The sequence below is a fragment of the Ochotona curzoniae genome, unplaced genomic scaffold, assembly GCF_017591425.1.
Source record: "Ochotona curzoniae isolate NIBS_2020 unplaced genomic scaffold, NIBS_Ocur_1.0 scaffold_2453, whole genome shotgun sequence".
Lineage (NCBI taxonomy): Eukaryota > Metazoa > Chordata > Mammalia > Lagomorpha > Ochotonidae > Ochotona > Ochotona curzoniae.
The window spans coordinates 14,212,803-14,236,493 of NW_024467094.1; the positions used below are offsets into that span (position 1 = coordinate 14,212,803).

At 54.7% G+C, this 23,691-nt stretch overlaps 2 protein-coding genes across 3 annotated transcripts; one reads left to right on the forward strand and one right to left on the reverse strand.

Annotated features, from left to right (window-relative positions):
* The first annotated feature begins 1,052 nt into the window (after positions 1–1,052).
* On the forward strand, positions 1,053–6,126 carry SLC46A1 (solute carrier family 46 member 1). 2 transcript variants are annotated; one of them, XM_041000607.1, is made up of 5 exons: positions 1,053–1,289; positions 1,722–2,574; positions 3,584–3,667; positions 4,838–4,994; positions 5,503–6,126. In XM_041000607.1, the coding sequence occupies exons 1-5, from the start codon at positions 1,062–1,064 to the stop codon at positions 5,600–5,602; spliced, it is 1,422 nt and encodes a 473-aa protein (XP_040856541.1). In that variant the 5' UTR covers positions 1,053–1,061; the 3' UTR covers positions 5,603–6,126. The 2 variants fall into 2 exon arrangements, with proteins under 2 accessions (XP_040856541.1, XP_040856542.1); XM_041000608.1 differs by lacking the exon at positions 3,584–3,667.
* Positions 6,127–7,453: 1,327 nt separating this feature from the next.
* Positions 7,454–23,387, reverse strand: SARM1 (sterile alpha and TIR motif containing 1). Its single transcript, XM_041000991.1, has 9 exons — positions 22,552–23,387; positions 19,195–19,813; positions 16,793–17,005; positions 16,425–16,516; positions 16,111–16,346; positions 13,765–13,867; positions 13,484–13,673; positions 9,252–9,373; positions 7,454–9,114 (listed from the first exon to the last, which is right to left on the reverse strand). Exons 1-9 carry the CDS (start codon positions 23,019–23,021, stop codon positions 8,985–8,987), a joined length of 2,175 nt encoding a protein of 724 aa, XP_040856925.1. The 5' UTR covers positions 23,022–23,387; the 3' UTR covers positions 7,454–8,984.
* Between the last annotated feature and the right edge of the window lie 304 nt (positions 23,388–23,691).

The window sequence follows — 23,691 nt, forward strand, 5'->3', positions numbered from 1 at the left end:
GGAAGAAGCTCCTGGCTCCTGGCTTTGGATTGGCTCAGCTCTAGCCATTGCAGTCACTTGGGGAGTGAAGCATTGGATGGAAGATCTTCCTCTCTGTCTCTCTTCCTCTCTATATGCCTGACTTTGTAATAAAAATAAATAAATCTTTTTAAAAAATTAAAAAAAGAAGACGAAGCCCAAGGAGTCGGCATGGTAGCTTAACAGGCTAATTCTGCTGCAAGAGCTGAGATCCCATATGGGTGCCAGGCCGTGTCCTAGCTGCTCCACCACCCATCTAGCTCCCTGCTTATGACCTGGGAAAGTAATACAGGACGACCCAAAGCCTTAGGACCCTGCACCCACAAGGTAGACCCAGAATAGGTTCTTGGTTCCTGGCTTCAGATCAACTCAGCTCCAACCCTTGTGGCCAGTGAACCAGCAGATGGAAGACCTTTCTCTGTCTCTCCCTCTCTCTGTAAATCAACCTTTCCAATAAATAAATAAATGCATAAATCTATCTTAAAATATTTCCCAGAAAGCAGCACAAGAGGTAACTGCCTTCTGGCCTAATGCCTAAGTCCCCCAGCACAGGTGGTTCTGCTCGCACACCCCAGTCCTCAGAAGAAACAGAGGCACAGACAGGGAGGCGCACAGCGTGGCAGCCTAGAACATCAGTTAGTGCATCAAGAGTCAGGTGCACACGGAGTGGCGGTTGACCTTTCACATCTGCAAACTCAAGTCGTTGATACTGTCTAAGCCATAGCACTATCGGGAGATTAATGTACGCAAATAACTTCATACCGGCTCCAGTACACACTAAGTGCTCAATAATTGTTAATTATTGTTATGCTTGTTGTTGTTCACAGTATTTGTGGATCCAGAGCTGGCAGCGCAGTAGCTCTGCCCACGTTATACACACATGAGGTCACTCTGGGGGCCCCCAGCCTCTCCCCACCCGGTCAGGGCGAGCTGGACGAGTCCGGCCGCCCCGCCCCCGCCAGACTTTAAGAAGGCAGGCCGGGCGCACGCGCACACGGCGCAGCCCGAGCAGCAGACGCGGGTCCCGGCCGCCGCGCACGTGCATGGAGGGGCGCGCGAGCCCCCCGCGCGAGCCCCGCGCCCGCCCGGCGGCGGCCGTGCTGTGCCGGGGGCCCGTGGAGCCGCTCGTCTTCATGGCTAACTTTGCCTTGGTCCTGCAGGGCCCGCTCACCACGCAGTACCTCTGGCACCGCTTCAGCACCGACCTCGGCTACAATGGCACCCGCGACAGGGGTGGCTGCGGCAACCACAGCGTGAACCCCACGATGCAGGTAGCATGGTGGCGCCGGGGAGCCAGGGCAACGTGGCGATGTGTGGGGTCGGGGCACGGAGGGTAGGCGGGCCCTGCGCGCGTGGAGGCGGCCGAGGGGCGGGGAACGGAGGCGGAGACTGGGCTGCTGGGGAAGGTGGTGGTGGCGGTCGGGGCCTGGCTGGAAGGTTAACCTAAAGGAATGGGTCGTATTCCGTTCTCCCGCAACACCATGTGTCCCATCCAAGCATTAACCGCTCCAGACCCTTCTTGGCTTCTGAGATCGGGCGCATTCCGGGTCGTATGGCCATAAACTAACCCCCTCTCCCCGCCTGGCCTGGTGGAGAGGCCGCTCCAGCCAGAGCCCTCATTCCTCGCGCCTGGAGTATGGCAGGGTGAGTCCCCACCCCCACCCCAGGGAGCCACCACAACCCACCCATGAATACCCCTACAGGAAGTGGAGACCCTCACCTCCCACTGGACACTCTACATGAACCTGGGCGGCTTCCTGGTGGGGCTCTTCACGTCCACCCTGCTGGGAGCCTGGAGCGACCGCGTGGGCCGCCGTCCCCTGCTCATCTTGTCCTCACTCAGCCTGCTGGTCCAGGTCGTGGTGTCCATCCTCGTGGTGCAGCTGGAGTTGCACGTGGGTTTTTTCGTGCTGGGTCGCATCCTCTGCGCCTTCCTCGGGGACTTCAGCGGCCTCCTGGCCGCCAGCTTTGCCTCCGTGGCCGATGTCAGCTCCAGGCACAATCGCACCTTCCGGATGGCAGTGTTGGAGGCGTGCATCGGGGTGGCCGGGATGCTGGCCAGTCTCACTGGGGGCTACTGGCTCCGGGCCCAGGGCTATGCCAACCCCTTCTGGCTGGCCCTGGCTGTGCTGGTAGTCATGACGCTCTATGCAGCATTCTGCTATGGGGAGACGCTGAAGGAGCCCAGGCCCACCCGGCTCTTCACACTGCATCACCACCGATCCATCGTCCGGCTCTATGTGGCTCCCGCCCCGGAGAAGTCCCGGAAACACCTGGCCCTGTATTCACTATCCATCTTTGTGGTGCTCGCGGTGCACTTTGGGGCTCAGGACATCCTGACGCTCTATGAACTGAGCGCACCTCTCTGCTGGGACTCCAGGCTCATTGGCTACGGCTCTGCGGCCCAGCAGCTCTCCTACCTCACCAGCCTGCTGGGCCTACGGCTCCTGCAGTGCTGCCTCTCTGACACGTGGGTGGCTGAGATCGGCCTGGCCTTCAACATCGCAGGGATGGTGGTCTTTGCGTTTGCTACCATCACACCTGTCATGTTCACAGGTAACGTGTGTGGGCTCACTGGGTGACAAGTGGGCATCAGCCCCTTGCTGCCCCTAAGTGTAGATCCTGTTGGTGTCTGGTGAACGTAGCTGGTCCCTCACCCCCTGCCTGCAGCTGAACGGCAGAGACACACCACCTGTGGTACATGGAGCATGCAGGTTATCAGTAGCCCGAGTAATTAATCCACATTATGAACTATAAATGTCAGTAATGTGGAGCAAAAGACTTCAAAAACTTAGCTCATGAGACTAATTGTTTCACCCCTTGGCCTCTCACAGCCAATTTACGGTGTTCTTAAACAAAGTCCATGCCATTAAATGCATGGTGCTTCTCTGATAAGAACCACAGGAACTACTTAGATACCCTTGGGATCTTTTTTTAAAAAATGATTTATTTATTTGTTATTTTAAAAGTCAAAAGTTACAGAGAGAAGGAAGAGAGATAGAGCAAGTGAGCTTCCACCTGCTGGTTCACTCCCCAGATGGCCACAGTGGCCAGGACTGGGCCAGGCCAAACCAGTGCCCATATGGAATGCCCAGTGTCACAGGCAGCAGCTTTACTGCTCTGCCACAGCACCAGTCCGGACTCTGGGAGTCTTTGAAAAGGCTGGTCTTCCTAGCCCAGACATGAGATTACTGCTATTTTAGTTCCTCTTCCCGACAGCCTTCTCCTTTCCCTCTCCTCTTCCCCCTCTTCCTTTTTTTTAGGGGGTTAGTGAGAGGGTGGGGTAAGGGAAGGGCAAGGAAGGAAGTTAATTTTTTTTAAAGGGGCAGTTTTGGACCAAGCCCTGAACTATGTGTGCCGAGTCAGCCATCCAACAGTGTAACTTTTGTAACCAGGCTGTCTGTGTGACAGAGAAGCCTGGTGGTCTCCATTCCTGCCTGGGCATGTGTCCCCTCCTGGGCCCGTCCTGCGTCCTGCACAGCTGGGTGGGAGCCCGGCTGCCTGTCACATCACCCCCCTTGCCCTGGCCCATGCTCCTGCTGATGAGCCTCCTCCTCCCCCCCAGGATACGGGTTGCTCTTCTTGTCGCTGGTCATCACACCCATCATCCGGGCCAAGCTGTCCAGGCTGGTGGGCGAGTCAGAGCAGGGTGAGTACTGGGAGTCAGGCCCAGGGTCACCTGGACCAGGCAGCTGGGGCTGACCTTCCTACCTCCTACCCTGGAGGAGGAACTGGATGAGACAGGCAGGCTTGTGTCTAGGTGCCCAGGGCAGGTGGTGGAGGACCACACTACCTGGGGTTTGCAGACCACAGAGTTGCAGCTGCTATACAGCAGTGTGTAGCGATGTCTCTTCAGGATAACCACAGTATTTATTCTTGCCAAACCTCAGATGTCCCATCTGTAAAATGGGCATGATGAGGCCCAGAGAAAATAAGGAACCTGATGACATACTTGTCATTGTTTCCAAGTAGCAGATACAAAAAGAGGCCCAGAGGGCAAAATTGATTCCCCCAAGGTGAATGGTGGTGCCAGGAGGCATGCCAAGGGCTGTTTGTAAGGGCAGGGGTCTCAGGCTATGTCAGCGACTCCCTTGCTTGTGACCCGAATGGTTTGCTCGTGCTGCCATCTGCAGGCCCTTCTGCCAGGCTCCAGCACCAGCTTCTCTAGGGTCAGCACTCATTTGGCCACTTGTGTGTCCTGCCCTCCATCTGGACTCTTTCTGGGGCTCGCTGCATTTGGCCCATCTGTTGCTCATGAAGAGACCCTGGTGCCCTGCACAGCCCACCTTGACCCAGTGGCCGTGGAATGCCACACATACCTCCATATCCCTCTCAGTCTGCCCTGTCACTGTCTGGAGATGTCATGGGGAGGAGGGTGGGCGTGGGAGAAGAGAACAGCCCTCACCACCAGGGGGCCAGGCCCCAGAAACCAAATGTGGCCGACAGCCTGTGAAGTGGATGCTGGCCATGCAGGAGGCCGGATGTTCAGTGGTCACACAGCTCTAAGTGTCAGATCTGGGCATTGAACCGCTGGCTAATCCCAACAGCAGGAGAGGACTCCAAACAGGATAAGCCAAGGCGAGGGATTTACATCATCAGACGAGACCACACGTGGTTTTAATGGGGATTGAACAGCAGCCATTTATTTGGTAGCTCTTCTGGGCCAGGTGCCTGGGAGAATCCTTATCACAACACGTGACTTGTGGGCAAGATGAGAGGTTAGGTGACTGTACCTGGCCATACAGCCTCGAGGTCACGGTGCCAGGCCTGAAAACTGGGTCTCTGAGATCGCACGGTGTGGTGGTGTGTTTCCTCACAGGTGCCCTCTTCTCCGCTGTGGCCTGTGTGAATAACTTGGCCATGCTGGCAGCCTCAGGCATCTTCAACTCACTCTACCCGGCCACTCTGAACATCATGAAGGGATTCCCTTTCCTCCTGGGAGCCATCCTCCTCCTCATCCCGTCCGCTCTGATTGGGTATGGTGGGGCCCTGCCTCCAGCCCGTCCTGGAACCCTTTCTCCTCAGAACCCCACCCCTCCTCCACACCCCGGAAGACAGCCTTGTAGTTCTTCATTCTGGGTGGACCACCCCTCACAGACAGAGCCATGCCCTACAGTCAGGGCAGAGGGGCAGATCGGGGAAGGACCCGGCAGGACTGAGATGTCCCACCCAACCCCGTTTCCTTCATCCATCTTGGTCTTTTCTTTGCAGCCGGATTGTGGTGGTAGGACTGTACTACAGAGAAGCTGGAAAGCTTCCTCTGCTGCCTGTGGCTAGGCCACAGGCTGGCCTGGCGCATGACTCATTCCCCTATGGTCTGAAGGGGGCCTTTCCCAAGCTACTTGTAGCTGCCATTGTCATCCACCTCACAGCTTAGGGGGCAGGAGGGAGACTCGGGAGGAAGATACCTGGATCAGCCAACCAAGTAAACCCCCTGTCGTGTCGCCCCTGTCGGATCTGAACGCTCTCTCCATTCTCCCACAGGATCCTGGAAAAGGCTACTTCTCATCTTGAGTTCCAGCAGTTTCCTCAGAGCCCTGACCTGCCAGGACCAGAGGACAAGAGAGCCAAGGGGGCAGAGTAAATCCAAACCAACCGGAAGTCTGCACCTGGGCACCTAGCACCCTGTGCCGCACTACTGGTAGCTCCCTTCAAAGGACTGTGCTGACCCTGGACCAGGTGATCAGGGGTAGCTCATCCAGTCAAGCCAGCCTCTGATTAGGATCCAGATTCATAACCCAGGCAGGGATGTGGCAGGGCATGGCAGGAGGTGCCCACCATCGCTTACACCCCTCCAAGGAAGCAGGCAGGTCCTGCTGGAGGTGACACTTCAGGGACCAGGTGGAACATGAGGACTGGCCTCTCTTCCCATCACTGCCTGCACGGCCCTCAGGCCCAGGTCTTCCCATCTACCCAGTGGCCACCTGTCCCTCCTTAGGGATGACACAGTGCCTGGCTAGTAGCCAGCCACCTACGAGGAGGCGACAGCTGTGGGAATGGCTCCGGGGAGGGGAGTGCTGCTGTCACCTGGTTAGGAATCAACCCTGTGTGGTGCCTGCCCGCCCCTGGCTGAACTGTCCCTCATCATAATAAATCAATTCAATCAGACATTCAAGCCCCCAGGGCAGTGGGCTTCTTTTCTTGCTCCTGGTCTGCCTGCCACAAGTCAGACAGCAGGAGTTGCTGGGCTGGGCGGGAGCTCCTGGTTGCCCATGGGACCAGTGCTGGGAATGGGCAGCCTGGGCATCTGACTCCATTACCTCAGTGATTGCAGGAGGGAAAAGCTGCCAGGCTCGCATCAGACTAACAAAGCAGCCAAGGGTGGGCCCTGTGGCCCTTGGCTGAGAGCCATGAGAGCCTCTTCCTGGGACTTACCTGTGCGAGTCTCCCTGCCTCATGAGTCAGGGTGGGCAGTTTTTATGACCAGTCGTCTCTCCCAACACCTGCCAGCCCTGGGCATTCCCGCAGAGCCATGCACTGAGACCACCCATTGTGCCCCTACAGGAAGCTGAGAGCTAGGCCCAAATTCCTGAAGCAGACAGGTCTCAGGTTCCCAAAGAATGGGAGGGCCCATTTCCCTGGAGCTGAAAGGCAGAATCTTCATGAATATCAAGTCCCCATATACTATCCTTCTCTTACCTGCTCTGCCAGCTAGTTTTCTGGCTGGAAATCATGTGGGTGAAATAGGGGCAGCCCAAGGTAAACCAGAACCATCTCCCATCCTCTGCCCCCCTGCCCACTTGCCCATAATTGGGAGGCCTAGGCAACCACCAGAATTCTTAGGGGACACAGGGAAAGGCATGAGCTGGCCTTAGCCAGTCTCCTGTTGGTAGGACCCAGATTAGTAGCGCCCCCAGTCACTGTGGGGACCACACTTGAAGGTAGGGAATGTGGTCAGCTGAGAGCTTCTGGCCTTGTTCCGCATGTCCTAGGGGAAGGATGAGTGAACTGTGGCTGGACTTTTGTTCTTTTGAGTGTCTCGGGTGGGAAAGGGACCTAGCTGACTCAGCCCCAACCTGCAGGCAGCAGCTGTAACCTAGTCAAGCAGAAAATCCTGGCTTCATAGGCCTGTGTCAGCGGGCTTTGGGGGACAGGCAGCTGCTGAGTCCTGGGTCAGCCACAAGGGGTCACGTGCTTGCCCTGACTGACCCCAGCAGTGCTTGTCACAGCAGGGGTGAGGGTAGGGGAAGCAAGGAAGTCACACTGGAACACACTGGCCTGGCCAGGGGAGCCCTTTATTCAGCTGCTCCAGACTGAGGCGGAAGAGGCACGGAGGGAGTGCCATACAGAAAAACAAGGGACCCAGATAATGCCCGTGGGGACCTCAGAACAGAGAGAGACCAGCTGGGGTGAGAGGACAGAAAGCTGTGAGGACAACACCCAAGGACTGGAAGGAAAGAACCTCATGAGCCTGGAGGCAGAGAGCTAGGAGTGATGGGACCAGCACTGGGATGTGGGGAACTGAGCCAGCTGTGCTGTGAAGCCCAGGCCCCCAGGAGGGAAGACGCAGGGCAGGTTCCAGCCAACCTCACTGGAGGAGGGGGCTACTTTTTGTTCTTGCCTCCCAATGGAGGGAGGAAGAGAGGGTTACTTTACTGCTGTTCGGTTTTACCCTAGGGCCCTGGGCAGTCTTCATGTGTCCAAACCTAAGCAAGCTCTCACAGCTCAATTCTTGAGGCGCAGGGAAAGCAGCTGCTCTGCGTGGGGCGTAGCCTCTGGGGTGATTCTCTGGAGGGCAGATCCTACTGGCCATGGACAGGGGACCTGGACCTGCCTGGGAAACTGGTTATCACCCAAGCTTTCAGACACTCAATTTCCTTACCTGTGCAATGGGTATGCTAATGCCAGATGGGGTTGCTGTGATGATTACAGAGACCTGGAGGGGCTTACTGTTCGACTATCATCCCAGGGACCAACAGCATCAGGGTGTTCAAAGTGGAGAGGTGACTAGGTGGTCCTAGGTGATAACCCTAGGTTCTGCCCAGGCTATGGCCTGGACTCCCTCCCCACTGAGCAAGCCAGTGGGTAGTCGTGGGTAGGTGAGGGTCTGGAGAAGCCAGCTGGGCCAAGGCAGGCAGGAGCCAGAGGGCACAGCACCAAGACATAGGGTAGATGGGCTCTGAGATATGGCTTCCCCCTGCCGAGACCCAGCCCAAGCAGGAGGCTCCTGTGCACCAGCAAGTGCAGCCAAGCTGGCCGCAGTCACAGACATGCCAGTGTAAGGACAAGCCTTGACTCATGAGGCCAAGGAAGCTGCCGTCATGGAAGACAGATCTGGGGGCTTGCCCAGGCTGCGTGGGGACACTGAGTGCTTAGGATGCAAGGCCACAGGGCAGCAGGAAATAGCCCGAGAGCCAGGGACGTTCTGGCCTCCCATCTCCAGCTGCCTCCTGATCCAGCCCCTTGCTTGTGCCCAGGCCAAGAGGCACTTACAAGTCTTTGACAATGGTGGCAGATAGCTAGCGAGCCATGGGAGTTGAGATCTGACAACACTTAAGGCGTGGGCACAGCCCAAGGCCATGGTTTTGCCAGCCTACTCAACCTCACTGCAGGTTCGGCACACCCTCTCACGCAGCTAAGCCTCAGGTTCCATCATACAGCAGACCCATGGCAGCTGCCTAGAGGTGACTGAGTGCCCTGCAGCCCCCCACCAGGCCCTGCCCCAGCACCAACCCTAACCTATAACAAGGACCACCCCAGCCAGAGCCAGGACAGTTCTCATGGGGTTGGCCGTGGGTATCCCTTTGCCTTTTGGTAGGTTCTGCTTTCCCACTCACCTCTGTGTCTCCCAGGTCTACTGTCACACACAGCAAGGTCTCTGCTCCCCACCACACCTCCACCCTGCTCAAGCTGCCTGCTGTCAGGGCAGGAGGAGGGAGACCATACTTGGCCCATTAGAGAGGCTATTCCTTTAGGGAGGATGCTGGAAATGGGAGTCACAGCGGGGTTGGGAACCCAGGGACAGGCTAGACTGGGCCCATTGGTGCAGCACCCTCTAAACTGGTGTCAGAGCCCGCAGACGAATCCCGGGAAGAGCGGCCCTGCAGGAAGCGGATGATCTTCTCGATAGTGGCCTCCTGATACTCGTGGGACCACCTGTGAACACACAGAGCCCATCCGGTCAGAGGGCGGGGCAAGGGAGGAGCAGGCCAGCGGTCTTTGGCTTTGCCGCCTGTCAGAGGGACTTGTCCCACCCCCTTGCTCAGGACCTCCCCCCCCGGGGAGCGGCTCACTTGATGCCATTGAAGGTGAGCACAGCCTGCATGTCCTCTGGGAGGGCCTGTGGTTCAGGCCACTCGAAGCCATCGATGACCGGGACGATGTTCTTCCCGCAGCTCAGAGCAGTCACGATCTCCTGGAGGAAGAGAGGGGAGGAGACCCTCGTTCCTGTACAGCATCACTGGGGTCAGGCAGCTGCTGGGGAGCCCACTGGCCCTGATGTGCACTTTATTTAGTTTAGGTTTTTTTTTTTTCTTAAGATTTATTTTATTATTTTTATTGGAAAGTCAGATATATAGAGAGAGGAGGAGAGAGAAAGATCTTCCATTCATTGATTCATTCTCCAAGTGACTGCAATGGCTGGAGCTACGCTGATCCAAAACCAGGAGCCTGGAGCCTCTTCTGGGCCTCCCACACAGGTTCAGGGTCCCAAGGCTTTGGGCCGTCCTCTCCTGCTTTCCCAGGCCACAAGCAGGGAGTTGGATGGGAAGTGGAGCTGCCGGGATTCGAACCAGAGCCCATATGGGATCCTAGCACATGCAAGGCAAGGAATTTAGCTGCCAGGCCCACTTTCTTTAATTTTAATAAAACATTAATATTGGGCATTTGCTCCACTTTCCTGCCACAGAACTCCTAAAACCCTTGGGATCTCCTGGGTGATGAGTGTCATGTTAATGAGGTGACACATTGCTGGGGTGGGCAAGTGAATGGTGGGCAGAGAGAGTGGTCTTTTTAGTGACCAAAGCCTGATTAGAGGGCTGGAACTTTCAGAGGTCAGGTTCAAGCACCGATGGTCAATAATTTCATCAACATGTGTGGATCATGAAACTAGAATAAAAGCCCCCGGATAATGACATTTGAATTTCCAGGCCATGGTACACATTTAGGTACTGGAAAGGAAGGGTAAGTCACCCAAAGCATGGATGCGCTATGGCCCCCCTTTCTGTACTATGTAACTTCCATATGGCTGCACCTGTGTACCCTAATACACTGCACATGGTAAAATCCTTTCCCAAGTTCCGTGAAACAGAATCAGCATTAAAAATGGAATCACGTATGTCAAACCCCAACGAAAGGGCTGTGAAGGTGGTGCCCATGTGCATGTATGCCTAAGAAGGTACCCATCCAATCCAAAAGACTGCTCCAGCCATAGCATTCCAAAGAAGCTGCTTGCCCAAGGACGCTCAGTGGGGCTGTCTTTCCACCCATGAGCTGGCACCAGCTCCTGCAACAAGCCCCATAAGCGGCGGTCTCTGTTCTCTAACTGTGAGGACTCCATCCTTTCATAGTAAAAGCTCCCGCTCACCCCAAGCTCTTTGGATGTGCCCATGGTCAAATAGATTGCACCTTCTTCCTAGTTTTGCATAAACTTGATTTTGGAGAGTAATTTTGTCATTCAGTTTAGGATGACAGTTGTGCTGTGAAAATTTATTTGAAAGGCCAAAATGTGTGTGAGAGAGACAGAGAGAGGGGGCAAAATCCATCTGCTGGCTCACTCCCCAAATGGCTGCAACAGTGGGGCTGAAGTCAGGAGCTCAGAACTCCAGCTGGCTCCACAGGGTGCAGGGGCCCAGGTACTTGGACCATTTTCCACTACTTTCCCTGGCCACTGCAGGGAGTGGGACTGGAGGTGAATTAGCCGGGACTTGAACTAGTGCTACACTATGGGACGTCAGTGTCGCAAGCAACAGCTAAACCATCAGTACCACAACGCTTGCCTCTAAACTGACAGTTCTGTGAGCCGTTCTGACAAACCACTAAACCTGGGTGTGAGATGCCCCGAAGACTCCCACATGTACAGCCAAGATAGACAGAAAGGAGGGACCTGGGGGCTCAAGGCCTTGGACCTGGCAAGGCCGCAGGGACAGCAGTCTCGTGGGAGCCCTTCCTCCTAAGGGCTGTACTGAGGCCCTGCAGAACACAATGCTGTTGCAGATTTCAGTTTATTCCTAGGTCATGTTCTTGCTACTTTCCTTCTCCCCCAGGCACAAGGGCAGGGGGCTGGTGTGTTTCTCACTCACCTGATGGGTCTGGGCCTCTTGCACAGCCCTGCCCTTACTAAGTGTTTAATGGATGGGCACAGGAAGCAAGGAAAAGCATGGCACAGTGGTAGGGATGGCACCCAGAGCTGAGTTCTCATCAGATTTCTGACAGAGACTCTGTGACCCGAGGCTCTGCACATTGCTGTCTGGATACAGGAATGCAGCCAGGGGGTCACCAGAGGTTAGGGTGGCACCTGGCATATACAGGGTGCTTTCCAAAGTGCATGGAAAATGGAGTAAAAAAATGAACACATTCATTCCACAAGCCTAAAAACAAACCAGGCGCTGTTGTCCGCTCTGTGAGGGGAGCCTGGACGGCAGGCCCTGCGGTGAGCTTGGTGCTGAGGCTGCCGGGTTAATGGTGCTGGGACGCGATGCTTTTTGGCTTCCCTCTCACGAGCAGCTCCAGGGACCAGATTTGGCTGAGCTCGGTTCACTTGTGGGCATCCATACGGATTACCGCTAAATGCGGCTTCTGGGAAAGGAGTATTCAATCTTGGAGCAATTAAGCACTAAAAACAAGCCAGAGGGATGATGCCATGGTGGGCAGGATCCACAGAGAGGGCTTCACCAGCCCCCACCACCCACTTTCTTGTGCTCTCCTGGTTGCTGGGACAGCCAAGTCTGTTTGTAGAGTGGAGTGGAGCCTTCCTCTGTGGCTTTGTCCTCACCTGGCCTCCTGGGGAGCTCCTACTGGTGAAGAGGAGGCTCCAGGAGGGGAAGAAACTTCCTGCTCACATCTTGGTGGGGCCAGGCCTCCAGCCCGAGCCCTGTGCCTCTGGGCTGAGTGATGGGATGGAGTCTGCCCCTTGCGGAGAGCGAGCATCTGTTTCCTCCAGAAGCAAGTCAATACAGATCGTTCAGTGCCCAGATACAGTGTGTGGCTCATGGCAGGCCTCTCACTGGGGCACTGGGCTTGGCGGGCAACAGTAACGGCTGAGGACGGGGAACTGCATTTTTCACAACAGCTAGGAGGGAGGATTTTGAATGTTCCCATCAGAAAGAAATGTTAAAAGTCTGAAATGATGGCTGTGGCAACTGTCCTGAACTGATGCCTACACATCACTCTTCACTACTGAGATACCACTCTGTACTCAATGTGTCCATTAAAATTAAAACATATGTTGGCAAGTTAAGCTACCACCTGCTCCCCCAGTTTCCCATGTTGGAGCTCTGGTTTGAGCCACAGCTGCTCTGTTTCTGACTCAGACCCGTCTCGACATCTTCTTCATCCCTTAGGTCATGGTGGTCTGTCCAGGACGCCTCTCCCATCTGCCTAAAGTTAAGACTCTTCTCAAGTCCTGCTTCCTCCACGAAGCCTTCCCTAATTGCTCCAGGGCTCAGCACCCTCTTGGTTCTCCCTTTTTCTCTGTCACTCTGCCTTTGAAATAAGTAAGTAAAGCTTAAAAATCCCCAGTGGATGTCTGAAACTACAGGTAGTACAGAATCCTATGTACATTCTGCTTTTTTTCTGAAACACATAATTCATGTGAAGTTCAAATTTAAAAGTCGGGAGAAAAGAAATAAGAGGATAGCAACAACTAAGAGTAGCACGGAGCAATGATAACAATATGCTATGATAAAGGCTACTTCAAACATAGGAACTGTTTTTCTCTAGAATGTTCCATTTAGCATTTTTGAACCTCTGTTGAACGCAGGTTAGCTGCAGCTATGGAAGGGACCAATGCGTCATCCTAACTAGCTTACCGCAGTCTCTCGTGCCTGGACAGCCACTATGCATCAGGCATTCAGCAAAGCAGTTCACAAAGCTCAGCTCTTTGAATCCTTCTAACACTGCCCTTGGGAGTTAGCAACCATGAACATAATCCCACCTTCTCAGGGATTAGGCAGTTCACCCAAGGCTGGAGCGAGGACTTGATCTCACACTTCTGCACTCTCAACAATAGCTCCAGTCTGCCCCTCATGGTGCCCTCCTGTACCTCACGGCGGTTACTCTTCAAAGCACGGCCATCTCTCTGTAGCCCTAACAGCAATCTTAGCAGGTAAATGATGAACAAACTGAGACTCAAAGGGTCCATATTGCTGGCCAACAGCCTATTACAATCAGAGCCATGGCTCCTGACCTTCCGCTGGGCCAGAGAGGTTCTCTGGGGGCTCAATGTTCCTAGGATGCCCAGACAAGGAGGAGGGGCCTATCGTCAGGATTACAGGGACTGCAGAGGTCCTGGCTGGCACCTACCTACCTTGTGCACCCAGTCCTTGCAGTCATGGTCCTGCATGCACTTGTCCAGTGCCCCTGCTGACAGCACCAGCACAAAGTTGCGGGCCCCCATGACACTCTGGATGAGTTTGTCCTCGAACTTGCCAGCTTCCAGCTTCTCCACATCAATGAAGACACTGAAGCCATGCAGCTGCAGGTGCACCTTCAGGAGGCTGCCAAGAGGCCAAGCGTCAGTGCCACGACCTCACCTAAAGGCCCCAGCTGCCTGCTGGCCCACCCGCCCGCCTGCCTTTTCTGCTTTACCTGGCCAGCTGGGAACCCGAGCTCCGGCGGTAGCTGATGAAGACATCTGGGGTGTCCCCACTGGGCTTGCAGCTGGTGCAGGGCAGCGGGGAGTGCAGCATTTCTGAGGCAGATGAGAGGCAGTTCGGGGAAGCTAACCACCACAAGGCACATCATTCCCCTGTCCACCCAGCTCTCTGCCACCACAAAAGGTCACTGGGGTGGAGAAATGGGGCCCTTAGGGAGAAAGGCTACATCTAATGGTGGGTTCTAACTACCAAATCCTTCAGCTCCAGGCTCCTCCCTTTGTTTTGGCCCCCAGGACAGCCTTCTCCCATTATCCTGATCTGATCACTGTGCCACAGCTACTACTGAGGCGTTTCCTCAAGTCCAGATCTGAGTGTGCATGCCATTGCCCTTTGGCTGGCTTGCTACTTCTACCAGAGCCACTTGTTACGCCACATTTGCCCAATGACCTTCCTGTTTTCTGAAAATGAAAGTCTATGAGAATATTTTGGGGAGCCGTCATGTGAAAATGGTCAACACTGACTGACTTGGGTTGAGACTGAAGAACAGGACCAAAGCCCAGTGTCTGTGCTGTGGGCATGCTTACTATACGCTTGCTGAATGAATGAACAAAATGAATTATCTCCATACAGTATTCAGACTTAACACTCATACACAACATTTGTCTGTTTATGAAGTAGAAAGGCTTAGGTTCAAATCCCAGTTCTTTCATCTAATGACTCTAAAAACCCTGGGAAATATCTCTCAATCCTTTAAACCTCAGCTTCTCTATTTTTAAAATTAACACCCAAGAGTCCTGTGTTGTGGCGCAGTGCGTTGATTTGATATTGACGATGCCAGCATCCCATAGTTGGAGTCCCGCCTTCTTTGTTTCCAGTTCCTTCTAACACTCCTGGGAAAGCAGTTCTTGGGCCCCTGCCACCCATGTGACAGATCAGATGGAGCTCCAGACTCCTGGCGCTAGCCTGACCCAGGCCTGGCTACTGTGGCCATTTGGGGAGTGAATCAGTGGATGATAGATCTCCTTGTACGTTCCTGTCTCCATTTCTCTCTCTGTAACTCTGCCTTTAAAATAATTTTTTAAAGCTTTATTTTTATTGGAAATGCAGAGTTACAGAGAAAAGGAGAGACAGAAAAAAAAGGTCTTTCATCCACTAGTTCACTCCCCAGATGGCCACAATGGCTGGAGCTGAGCTGATTGAAAGCCAGGAGCCAGGGACGTCTAGGTCCCAAGGCTTTGGTCCATCCTCTGCTGCTTTTCCAGGCCACAAGCATGGAGCTGGGTGGGAAATGGAATAGCCAGGGCATAAATGCCAGCACCCATAGGGGATAGCAGGAGTATTAGCCAATTGAGCCATTGCTCTGGGCCCTCTCTAAAATGTTTTCAATGTTGATTTTTAAAGATGCTGCTTGGAACAACCACATTGCATGTCAGGGTCTTCAGGGATCCAGTCTCCCATCTAGCTTCCTGCTAATAATGTATGCCCTGGCAGTGGGTAGTGCCTCAAGTAGCTGGGCCCCTGCCACTCACGTGGGAGATCTGGCTTGAGTATCTAAGAAGCGCCTGGCCTCCACCTGGTTCAGACCCAGCTGCAGCAGGCTTTCGGGGAGGAAACCAAAGAAGGGGACGTCTCTTCCTGCCTGTCACTATCTCTCTGCCTTGTAGATAAATAAACAAAATGAGAAGTGAACACTGCCTGGGATGGATGCAGAGATTAATACGAGAACACTTTCATGCAGTGCCTGGCACGTGAACAATAAATCAGATAAACTGTAAATTAGTGAAGGAAACCATGTGAGCACACGCAGGGGGATGCTAAGGCCTGCAATCCACTCCAAAGCCCGCCCAGATTCACACGGTGTGAGCTCTAGGCTAGAAAAGCTCCCTGCATTACCACCTATACCTCAGGTGTGCAACCCTGCTCTGCCCCACCTTCACACAGGCCCGTGCCACCCTGACACCACTCTCCCACATCCTTGGAGACTTGGGCAGGCATCCACGCCTCCCCACAGTCTAGGCCTGGGTAGACTAGGCGGGGGCCACTGGAATCCTGGTCACGCTTCCTGCTGGGGCCACGTGTCTACACCCACACCTGCTACTTCTTGAGGGGAGAACTCAGCATATTCATCTCTGCAACCTCAGCTTCATCTTCCAAAAGCCAGTGAGAAAGCCCATTTGTGGATTTAAACATGGGGTTTCATCAGAATAAATTCATCCTTTAATTGCATTCCCCACCCCTCCCCAAACTTTTGCAAGCACCCTGGAATGCGCTCATTCTCCATCCCTCCTGGGCTGGGGTTGAAGCAGTGTCCCCAGGAGCCTCAGGTGCAGAGACTGACCTCTGGCGGCCGTGAGGATGCGCGCGCGGTGCACTCCCAGGCGGATGCCGCAGTCTTCCAAGAGCTGCTGCTCGGACACTCGGTGCAGCAGCGAGCGGTCTAGGCCGCAGCTGACCAAGCCGTAGGTGTACTGGCGGAAGCGAGGGTCCAGGCTGCCCAGCCAGTCTGCTAGGTTGCTTCGGTCACATGTAGCATAGTTGGCAAAGGTCTTGAGCTCTGTGAGCTCCCGGAAGAACCTGCGACCCCGGGAGAAGCTGCTGAGGTCGAGCTGGGGGCAGTTAGACCCAGCGGAGTGGGGTGTCTAAACTGAGTACCTCTTGCGGGTGATGCCTGATTTTATGCCCAGGTCGTGCAGAAGCTCCTCCTCCGTGAGCCGCAGCAGCAGGTCGCCGTCAACCTGCTGCTCCTGGGGGCAGAAGGGTTGCAGGTAAGGAAAGGAATGGCTGGTTCCTCAGCCTCAGCCCAGGGACTGTGAGAATACGCGACCCCGCGATGACTGCCAGTGCCAGGTGCATGGAATTGTCCAGGGCTGCGGAGGAGGTGGAAAGGACCCGAATGGGATGCTGAGGGACCCAAGGGTATAAGCCCCTCAGTCCCAGGGAGACCACCTTGGTGCCAAGGGCGTGTGTATGTGTGTGTGGTGATTGTGGTCTGTGCCCTGAGGAGGCACCCACGGCCATACCCGGAATCTCTGGCAGTACTGGGAGAAGCCGATGTGCTGCAGCCATGTCTGGACCTCGGCCTCCTTCCAGCTGGCCACACAGGGCAGGATGGGCCGAGGCACCTCCTCGCCCAGCAAGCGCAGAGCGCGCTTGGCCAGGGCTGAGGTGGTGCCATTGGTGGAGTAGGAAACAAGGCGTTTCAGGCTTTGGATGGCCCCGATGTCGCTGAACACCTGGGGGGGATGGGGAAAGGGTGTTGAAGAACCTAGGTGTTTTCTGCTTTTGTGATTTCTGCCTTACTTGCTCTAAGACCCACTGCTCTATAGCTCATTTGTACTTTTTGAAAGTTGCTTACTTTAAACCCACCAATAGAAGCCTGCCAACTTGTTCTTTTTGAAAGTTAACAGACAAACTGACCAATCATGACTGTATAATTACATGGAATTGGCCTGATATGTATAAGGACCCTGTGCTGTTCAACCTCGCTCTCTTCTTTCAGACCTTCTTCTGCCCCTTCTGTTGCAGTTTTTCCTGCTTCGGCCACCCTAGTGGCTGCTACTGCTCCCTTGTCCTTCTGGGCTGGGAGCCTAGGTTAGTTTTAAATAAACCGCCTTTATGCGCTTGCATTGACTTCAGACTCCTGATGATTTTCTGGGGATTGCAAAATCGGGCACAACAGTGTCTCGGGTCCAACTGCTCCACAGCAACCCCCCACAGCAGACTGTCTCACCAGCTGGCCTAGTCCTGCCTTCAACAGCTCAGTCACCCAGATCCATGTTTTTTTGGTTCCTCAACGTGTCCCTTCTAACAGTTTCCATCGCCCTGGGGTAGTTGACCTGTCTTTTTGACTGCCAAGCCCCGCACCGTGCAGTCTTGGCCCACCACTCCTAGCTTACTTTGCTTTCCATCAGCCCATGAGAGACAGCACCACTCCTGCACGCACCTGCCTTTTGGGACTTGGCCTGTGGAGTTTCCAAATGCTTAGTTCTTCCAGGCTGCTTGAGGATATTCCAGTCACTCACCAGAACCCACAGTGATTGGCACCTCCTTGTGTAGCCTGCTCTGATTCCCTCCTGCACGGCCTCCATCTGCATTCTGTGTGTCACTGTTACCAGTTGGTGATGCAACTTCTACTAGATAATAAGCTGATGACATGTCCTGGCCAGCCCTGAAGTCCTATACCCAGCATGGTGAAAGACATGAAGTTGGGGCAGAGGTCTCAATATGTCTGTTGAACTGTACTTTTTTAGCCTTGATGGTGGAAGGGGGTGATGATCAGTTTTAATCTTTGGGGGCCCTCCCTCTCTACTGCCTTGCTTCCACAGCCCAATTTTGGGGTGCAGAGAGAGGAATCAGGAATTCCTAGGATGCCCAGCACTGGAAGAAACCTTGGAGGCCCCTCCCAGAGCAGTCCTTCTCCATCTAAAGGAACATACATGACAGTGACAATCACCTGTGACACACACCTCACTGAGGGCCCCACCTGATAGCCAGCTGTAGACAAGCTGAGCCATAGGGTGTGCCCCATGACCTGTGTGTCAGCTGCCCTTGGACCCCTACTACTCAGAGAAATGTAAAGGAGAGAAAGGGTAACATTACAGAGATCATCTCAAATTGGTAAGATTTAAAAAGCAAAACAAATTAACTTTTGGGAATGAAGCTGTCATCCCATATCCAGGATAAGAACTGATGCTCTGATCCAACTCCATCAGGTTCCGAGAAGGCCCAGAGGTGGGGAGACAGGTGCCTAAGGCCACAAAGCAAGTTAAAGCAGCAAACTAAAGCTATAGATAAGACTCTGGGCATGGGGACCTCCTGGGACTCCAGTGGGGGTTACTGGTGACAGCCTTCTAGACTGTACATCCAAGCTGATGAACTGCCCCTTGATGCCTTCCCACCAGTCCTCTCTTGGGCCCCAGGAACTCAATATGTCCTATTAAACTCACCCTCTTGCCTACTCACTCCAACCTGTCTCACTCAGTCCACCTTCTCCTCTTGGTTGCCCTTGTTTATGGCCAGGAGTCACCCTCAGCTCCTCTCTGTTCCCCCACATCCTAATCCCACCTCTTAAATTCCTCTTGAACCTGTCTGCTTCTCTCTGCCTCTTCTCACACCCCTGCCTCCCTCTGGGTCCCTTGTCTGCAATCTAAACCTCTGACCACCCCTTTTCCACACAGTAACAAGGGTGACTTTGGTAAAATACACAAGCGTTGGGTGCTTTAAAACGAACCAACCAACCAAATGAACAAACAAACATCTCTGTTTCTTATTCTCATCCTCCAAAGACCAAACTTTGTATCCAAGGCAGCAATGACTGGCCTCTCATTCTTGTTTCACCTGATGCCAGTGTGTCCCTCAAGTCCCATCTCTCTAAGAAGCCCTGCCAGAGGCTCTTTAACCCAGAGGCTGCACTTGCACCCACCTTGGTCTTGCCCTGCAGGCTCTTGATGGCTGCCTCTGCGCAGAGGTAGAAAGCCCCGATGCACTGCGCCTCCAAGCGCGACGAGTCGAGCAGTGGCACGAGGCGCTGCAGGTCGTCGGGTCCTCGGCCCTGACTTGTGTCGCTGGCATCCACCAGGCAGCGGGCGAAGCGGCCAGGGTCCAGCGAGGCCACAAGCGGCTCCACGAGGGCCAGCGTGCCTGAGCGCTCCACCTCACGCTCCACTTCCTTGTTGGTCGCCAGCACCGCCACGGCAAGGCAGGCGTGCAGCCGCAGTAGCTCGTCCTCCTTTGAGAAGGCCAGTGGGAAGAGCCACTCTGCCGCGCGCTTCTCCACCATGCGCCGCTGCGTTGCCTGGCCCCCGTGCAAAGCGCAGTTGGCCAGTGCCAGCGCACAGTGGCGAAGCAGCGCTGGGTCGGTGCGGCGGCACCAGAATAGCACCGCATCCAGCCCACCGGCCGCCACCAGCCGCTGGCATGTCTCCTCCGAGTGCTTGAACATGTGCTCCAAGATGCCTGCCACGCTCCGCGCCAGCTCCACGGGCTCCCGCTCCTTCGCCAGGTTCAGGATCACGCCCATTCCAATGCGAGCCACACGGTCCCTACCGGAACAAAGTGGAAAGGATGGTGGAGATGCTACGGCCTGACTTGCCTGCTTGGTGCCTAGCTAGTGTTAGGCGAGGCACGGAGGAGCCTGACCCTCCCTCTCTTTAAAAATTTTTTTTAAGGATTTATTTTATTTTCATTACAAAGTCAGATATACAGAGAGGAAGATCTTCTGTCTGATGATTCACTCCCAAAGTGACCGCAAAGCCAGGTGCTATGCCAATCCGAAGCCAGGATCCAGGAACTTCCTCCAGGTCTCCCACGTGGATGCAGGGTCCAAGGCTTTGGGCCGTCTTCAACTGCTTTCCCGGACCAAGCAGGATGTTGGATGGGAAGCGGGACAGCCGGAATTAGAACCAGCCCCATATGGGATCCTGGCGTGTTCAAGGTGAGGACTTTAACCAGTAGGCCCGGGAACTTATTTTTGAAGTGTCACTTGAAGTACACCACTCTTGGCCTTGCCTTCAAGCTTTTCCTCATGCCATACCCCATGAACAGGTCACATTTATTCAAGAATTCAATAGACGAGTCTGTGCCAGACACCAGGGTAGAGGCTGAGACTAGACAAATGACAGACACTGAGCAGAGCTTATCTCCAACTAATGCAGATGCAGAGGAAGTGAAAAGCAAGTGAGCCGTGAGTGGACAAGACAGCAGCCATGTGGCCATGATGCCAGAGAACCAGATGATGTAATGGAACATGCCTGGTGGAGGACCCGTCTGGGACACTGACTTAGGACAGCTAACTGTTGAGAAAACCCAGCCCGACAGTGTCTGAGAGAGCAGCATATCAGGGAGAGCAATGACCCAAGGTCAAGCCCTGGGGCTGATGAGCTAGCATGGCGGAGGAAGAGAAAGATGGTGGTCAGTGAAACCACAAGGTCTGAAGAAAAGATAGATCAACTAGGAAAATGTATATGTAAATATTCAAAGCAACAAGACAAGCAGCGAATTTAACAGAAAGTGGGTGAAGGATGCAAATGGGAAATTGACGAAGGAGGAACTCTAAATGTGAAAAAACAGGTGAAGAATTGCTCTGGCTCATCATTAAGCAAAGAAGTAAGTTTCTACACCTACTGGCCAAGCTAAGTTGGAAGCTAGATATCACAGTGGGATGGGGGGTGTGGGGCCATGAGCACCCTGGAGCACTATGGAAGAAAGTACAGGCTGAGGCTGGTGACCTGTGCCCAAGAAACCTGCCTCATAGACCAACAAGGGCTTGTGGAGGAGGGTGTGAGAGGCTGGTGGCAGCAAGGGGTATCAAGCCTGCAACAGCAGAGATAACTTGGGCAGCTGCCTACTCTGCAGATTTGGGGCACAATTATAAGAACCTGAGAAAAAGAAATCAGCAATAGGAATTAGCAACACTCAAAGTAGGGAAAAATAAGAATGTGCTGACACAGTCCCCCAGGGAGCTGCAAGAAGGGGGTGAGTGCACCAAAAGAAAGATCTTCAAGAGGAGGCAATGGGGGCTAGTTGATGGAGGAGGAGACAAGTTTCATAAATTTAAATTTTCAGTGCTTTGGCCTATCTCCCCCTCCAGCCCTGTCCCCTAGTCTGGAGAGGTGGAGACAGGATTTCCACACCAGGTGTGATGTGCTCTGTCCTTGGTCCTGAAGTGAAACACATCACTATAGACTTTTCTTGGGGGACTGGGGATACTGGTTAGTGACTCCTCTCTTTAAAGTAACTCTGAGCCTAGATTATTGTTCTCACCCCTGGAAAAATATCAGCCCTATCTGCAACTTGCAGCCTCCTTCTCCTGGGGTTCTATTACCGCTGCTCATCCCACATACAAAGGCAACAGGGCACGCCCTCCAGCAAAGCCTCACCACATCCAGTGAGCACCCTCCCAAGCTCATGGCTCATCCCCATGAAGGCACCTGAGGTCGGACAGATGAGTGTCCTATGGAATCAACAGAACCCTATCTCAGTTTCCCAACTTAAATTGCTTCATCCATGTATTTTTACCAGTTGTATAATTTTCACCAATCACAATGTTTTTTTTTTTCCTTTTTTGAAAATGGCAAGGAAACCCCCTCTAACCCATCCCTCCACCCCTGTGAGAACTACATGAGCTGAATGTGATCCGTGCCACTTGTCTGAGCCCAAGGAGCCTAAGAAATCTGTCCAGACTGAGCTGTACCAGCCTGACCTGCTCTGTCCTCAGTGGGGAGAGAAGTGAGACCTTGAGGGTCTTTCGACTCCAGGGAGACCCTGCGGGGCAGGGCAACAGAGTAGCAACCCTGCTCAGTCCAGCTGGGGCCAGGTCTACTCAGGGCTAGGTGAAGAAGGCAGAGAGAACACAGACTCCTTAAGGCCCCTGCTGGGTTCTCAATTTCTGCATTCCTCCCAGCAGCAAACTTCCTGTTCCCTGACAAGCAATCCCAGGATGAGCTCACGCCTGTTCTGGAAGAGATGGGAGACAGAAAGGAGGTGCCCTGGGGCAGCACCATCTCTGAACCCTCCCTACCACACACACACACACACACACGAAAAATAGAAAGCCCCCTCCACACCTCCTTGTCCCTGGGATGGAGTCCTGACTAGGTGACACTGAAAGTCATAAACTTTGTGGGGCCTCCTCCTTTATACCACCACCAGGAAGGGATAGGGAGGCAAAGGCACAATACGAGGTACTCAGCAGGCCCGGGCTATCCCACACCAAGCGGAGCACTTCCCTTCCACTCCCTCCACGCTACTCCCTCCGCCCTGCCTGGCCGCAAGGACTCACCGGTTCTCAGCCACCAGGATCTGCTCCAGCAAGCGCGCCGCCTGCACGCGTGTCTCCAGCTCCGATGCCTGCAGCAGCCGCAACAGCAGGTCGAGGCCGCCATCCAGGCGGATGGCATCGCACAGACCCTGGGCCACCTCGCGACCCACGGTCGGCAATAACCAGGCCTCCTCCACTAGCTGAAAAACCTCGGCCAGGCCAGCGCCCACCGCCCTTGCGCTGCCGGCCTGCTTCAGCTCTGACAGCGCCTGCTGCAGCTCGGGCAGTGCGCGCTCCAGGGCGCCCTGCACTTCGGCGCCCACCCCAGGCGACACCTCCCGGGGCCTGTGGCCGCCCGCTGCCCACCACGGGCTGGCGCCGAAGCCCACCTCGGGCTCGGGCACCGCCAGCCGCTCGGCTGCTGGCCGTGGACTTGACATGGCGAAAAAACGGCACAGCTTGTAAGCCGAGAGGAGCAGCGTCAGGACCATGGGAGCTGGGCCACGGTGGACATCCCCGTCCGGGGAGCGGGGCGGAGCCTGGTGGGGCGCCCCGACCTTGGGAAAAAGGGGATCTAAAAGCGGACGGGGCGAGAGGTTGCACAACGGAGGAAGAGAGAGAGAGAAGGATACCACGCCAGGAAGCCCGCGGGAAGTTAGGGGGAGGGGACAGGTCAGGATCGGGGCGCAGCGTTTGGAGAATCGGATGTGTTTCCAGATGCAAGGACTGGATGGAAAGAGCTAGAAGATAGGCAAGGGGTAGACCCGGGACGCTAAGGCGGCTGCGGCTGCGGCCAGAACAAAGCGCGTCTCCCGCTGGCTCCCGGATGCTCTGCAGCAGCCACACCCCTGAACACCCGCGACCCGGAGCTGGGCTCCGCCTCTACCGCCTGCGTAGCCCCACCCCAGTCACGTCCACTCCAGCCTTCTCCAGCCACGTCCACTCCCTGGCCCGCCCTCTTGGCCCGAAGGGTAGCACTCTCTACCCGCGCAGAACCAGAGGGAAGCAGGTTGAGGGTGATGTGGGAGCATCGCTGCCCAGTGCCCTCCTCCTCTCCCGATAACGATTTTGTTGCAACTCTAAAGGCCCTTTTTCATCGGTTTCAACCTTACCTCTAGGTAGGGTTTCACAGCCCAGATGATCGAGTCCAGTAGTGAATGG